This window comes from Sphaeroforma arctica, assembly GCF_001186125.1.
Source record: "Sphaeroforma arctica JP610 unplaced genomic scaffold supercont1.1145, whole genome shotgun sequence".
Classification (NCBI taxonomy): Eukaryota; class Ichthyosporea; order Ichthyophonida; genus Sphaeroforma; species Sphaeroforma arctica.
The window spans coordinates 17461-21379 of NW_014039413.1; the positions used below are offsets into that span (position 1 = coordinate 17461).

A 3919-nucleotide genomic window follows, 5' to 3' on the forward strand; every position below is an offset into this window, starting at 1 on the left:
ACACACACACACACACACACACACACACACACACACACACACACACATATATATATATATATATCTATAAAATTCATATACGGATACATGTACATAAAATATACATATACATATACATGTACATGTACATGTACATGTACATACACATACACAGACAGATATTATACAGATATAGATATAGGTATAGATATAGTTATATATACATAGATACAATACATATACACATAAATATCTATGTACATATACAAGTATCTACACACACCTTGACAGTCTCCTCCTCCGACACGTCATCGTTTCTGCCTCCCGGAGGGCTAGCCAGGTTGTAGTTATGAGGATCCCCATTCTTATCGCGCCATTCAGGACACTTGTTCTTGTTGGACTTGACATGACCTATTTGACCACAAGCACTGCACTTCTTCTTCCCTCGCATACCCCCTTGTCCGCGGGCAGCGCGACCGCCGCCCAAGCCATCGTCGTCCGTTCTGTTTGTGGGTGGGGTGGAATGAGGTTGAGTCGACAGACACGCCGGATGGGTAAAGTGTAAATATACTACACATAGGATTGAATGTACATACATACATATACCTTTACATATATATATACATATATATATATTTATATATATACATACATACATATACATATACCTTTACATATATATATATATATATATATATATATTTATATATATACATACATACATACATACATACATACATACATATATATACATATATATATATAAATATATATATATATATCTATATACACACACACACATATATATATAATATACATCTCTGCCTGAAAATAGCACATAGTTATCTACTGAGGCACGGAGTGACCCTCGCCCGTGTCAATAGTTCGGATTGTGGGCGATGTCGGTTGGGGATTATATAGCAAATGACATCATGAATATCATATATATTTACATATATATTTATATATATATATATATATATATGCTCCTCCACAAAGACATTTTTGATAGTATCGATAAGAACATACATACAGATCTCTGTTGAACTATTCACAGAGATATACACATGCATGCACATCTCTTTCCCCTACACATACACAAGCACCACACACCTGCGCTTCCTTTTACCCCTGCCAGTTGTCCCGCCTCTCTCGTTCTGTGCGTCGTCTGTGGGCAGGGGGGCGTTCTCCTCCTCCTGTGCTATGTACATTTCAATCACTCGCAGATCCCGCACCACCTCTGTGCGCTTGACCATATTGCCGTCCTCATCGACAAACGTGCGGGTTATCTAAGCGGTAGAGTGAGTACATTGGTTAATGGCGTGCAAGGAATATCAGGGCATGAGGCTCGGTTGATTAAACAAAACAGTACGATATACAGAGAGTGATGAGGCATAAGGTAGGTACAAATACAATAGGTACCATGTTGTCTGAGCCAGAGGATACAGCAATAGGTATGGGTAGGGCGTACAACGAGCGGTGAGATGTCAATGTAGGTCCACATACAGGGTCTGGGTGTCCGAATACATTGATACAACAAACGGTATAACAGTATGGCATACAAAGCGTTCTGAAATATAAATACACAATCACATACATGACCATGTAGTTATCCGCACCCATACTCCATTGGTTTCGGCTTTATCTTGGTTGCAAATGTCACTGTGACTAGAGGGTCTACCAACGTTAATATCGTATAGCGGTTTTCGAAAGGAGCCGATTCAGGCCTCAACTTCCAATACTCGTCATATCTCCACACATTTTATATATATATATATATATATATATATATATAATATATACACACATACATACATACATACATACATACATACATACATACATACATACATACTTGCACACACATACACATAATATAAATATATATACATATTTATATATACATCGTATATGCATACTCACATTTATTCATCAGCATCATCATATATCCCCACTTACATTGTCACATCACATACACCTTGATATATTCTACCATACCTTTAATATTTTGGCGCGGGTAGTGGGGCCTTGGGAGCCGTCCATCATACCCTCGAGACTGTTTGCCAAGTCCTCATCGTCGTCGTCGGATGACCTGCACCGCCAATGCAATTACATGTGAGTAACTGATAGAAGTAGCGTCCCCCATTCCACGGCAAGCTATAAGCCTTAAACCCTAAAACCTAAAGCATAAAGCCAATGGCCAAGCGGCTTTATACAGTCAGATGTACGGTTCAGGGTCATTTCAAACGTCCGAGGCACAAAGAGAATTGGGGTTTGATAGTTTCACCGTTAGAAGCCGAAGGTGCACACTACACCTGATTGTCCCAGTCGTAGACTGTTCTTGACATAAGTTAGAGGCACTACAGATCACCAGTTTTGCACCACCGTAGTATTCGGAGACATAATAAGACATATATTGGCGTGCATAGCAACTCTACGAGAGCCCTGATTAAGTAGAGATGGGCTAGTAGGACAATTGCACCTGTGACCATTTTCTAGGCTACGGCCCCGAATAGAACGAACGTATGAGAACCAAATGTGGCAGAAAAACGTATGACGAAGTGAGAGCGACATCTTTTTTCTTATCAAACGCCGCCAGACACTCATTCAGGTGTAGCTGGTGATGTTCCGCAAAGGGGATACATGAGCGTGCATATAACAAAATCTTCAGAAAGAATCACATGTCACACTCACGCATATATTTACACACACACACATACTCTCTCTCTCTCTCTCACATATATATACATATACACATATACACATACGCATCCGATTCGAGCTGGTCCGTATTTCCCAGCGCAGCATTCTGCTTATCAAACGCCGCCTGACATTCGTCGAGGAATCGCTGGTGATGTTCTGCAAAAGAGATGCGCGTGCTACGCGCAAACCGTGCTAAGTGCCCCCCACCTCCCGCAGCGTGGGCAGCTTTGGTACTCATTTCTCGTACTGATAGAAGGAATACAAAGGAGGGGTTGAAAATAAATAAACAAATAAAGACTAATAAATGCTTTCTATATATATATATATATATATATATATATACATATGTATGTACGTGTGTGTGTGTGTACTTTCGCACGCGTGTACATACCCAGGTCAACCACCTTCCACCGGCCCTCGGGTATATCGGACTTCTTGACGTTGAACTCTTGTTGCAGCATTTCCTTCATTTTGATCAGCGGAAGCTTTCTGTTACACACATATCAGTAGTAGTAGCACAGACAGGCACATGTCAGAGTTCTATCCGAGATTAAATTTAGTACAATGAGAAGTATATGGGTTGTAGTACAGCGGTACGTATGGCCCCGAAGGACTACACCGGCTACCCAGCCATAGAAGCCAATGGCGGTAAGTAGCACACTTACAGCCCAAATACAATGATTCGAGGTGCAATCTGAACTTATTCCCAAGCGCCACAGGACACTTGAACCCTGAACCTAACTTGAGGTGCGATCCGGCCTTTTTTCCCCCATGCCATATCATCTACTCTCCCATAGGCGGTTCGTTTCAACCCCCAAAAAGGGTTTCAAGGTTTTAGGGTTTTTAGAGCCCTAAAACTTCGTAGGCCTCCAAGGGATTCTGGCAAATACTTAATGTCAAGGCTTATCCACAACAGAAAATTTGAAGAAACAGGTGTCCGTGACAGTCTCACACCTTAAATCGGGGAAAAATATTTGTAACAAACAAACATGAATAGGATACCACACAACACACAGGATGACCACACCGTCTACGTATACATATACATGTATACACACACATAAATATATATATACACACCCACGCATACATACATACATACATAGCATACATACATACATACATACATACAAGCACATACGTACACACACACACACACACACACACAACACACACACACACACACACACACACACACACACACACACACACACACACACACACACACACACACACA

General features: G+C 40.9%; 1 protein-coding gene across 1 annotated transcript; it reads right to left on the minus strand.

The window, feature by feature from the left end:
- Nucleotides 1-232: 232 nt before the first annotated feature.
- SARC_10132 (hypothetical protein) lies at nucleotides 233-3173 on the minus strand (the record flags this gene model as incomplete). The annotated part of the gene is made up of 5 exons (XM_014295834.1): nucleotides 3074-3173; nucleotides 2748-2928; nucleotides 1978-2071; nucleotides 1093-1268; nucleotides 233-482 (listed from the first exon to the last, which is right to left on the minus strand). Exons 1-5 carry the CDS (start codon nucleotides 3150-3152, stop codon nucleotides 233-235), a joined length of 780 nt encoding a protein of 259 aa, XP_014151309.1. The 5' UTR covers nucleotides 3153-3173.
- Between the last annotated feature and the right edge of the window lie 746 nt (nucleotides 3174-3919).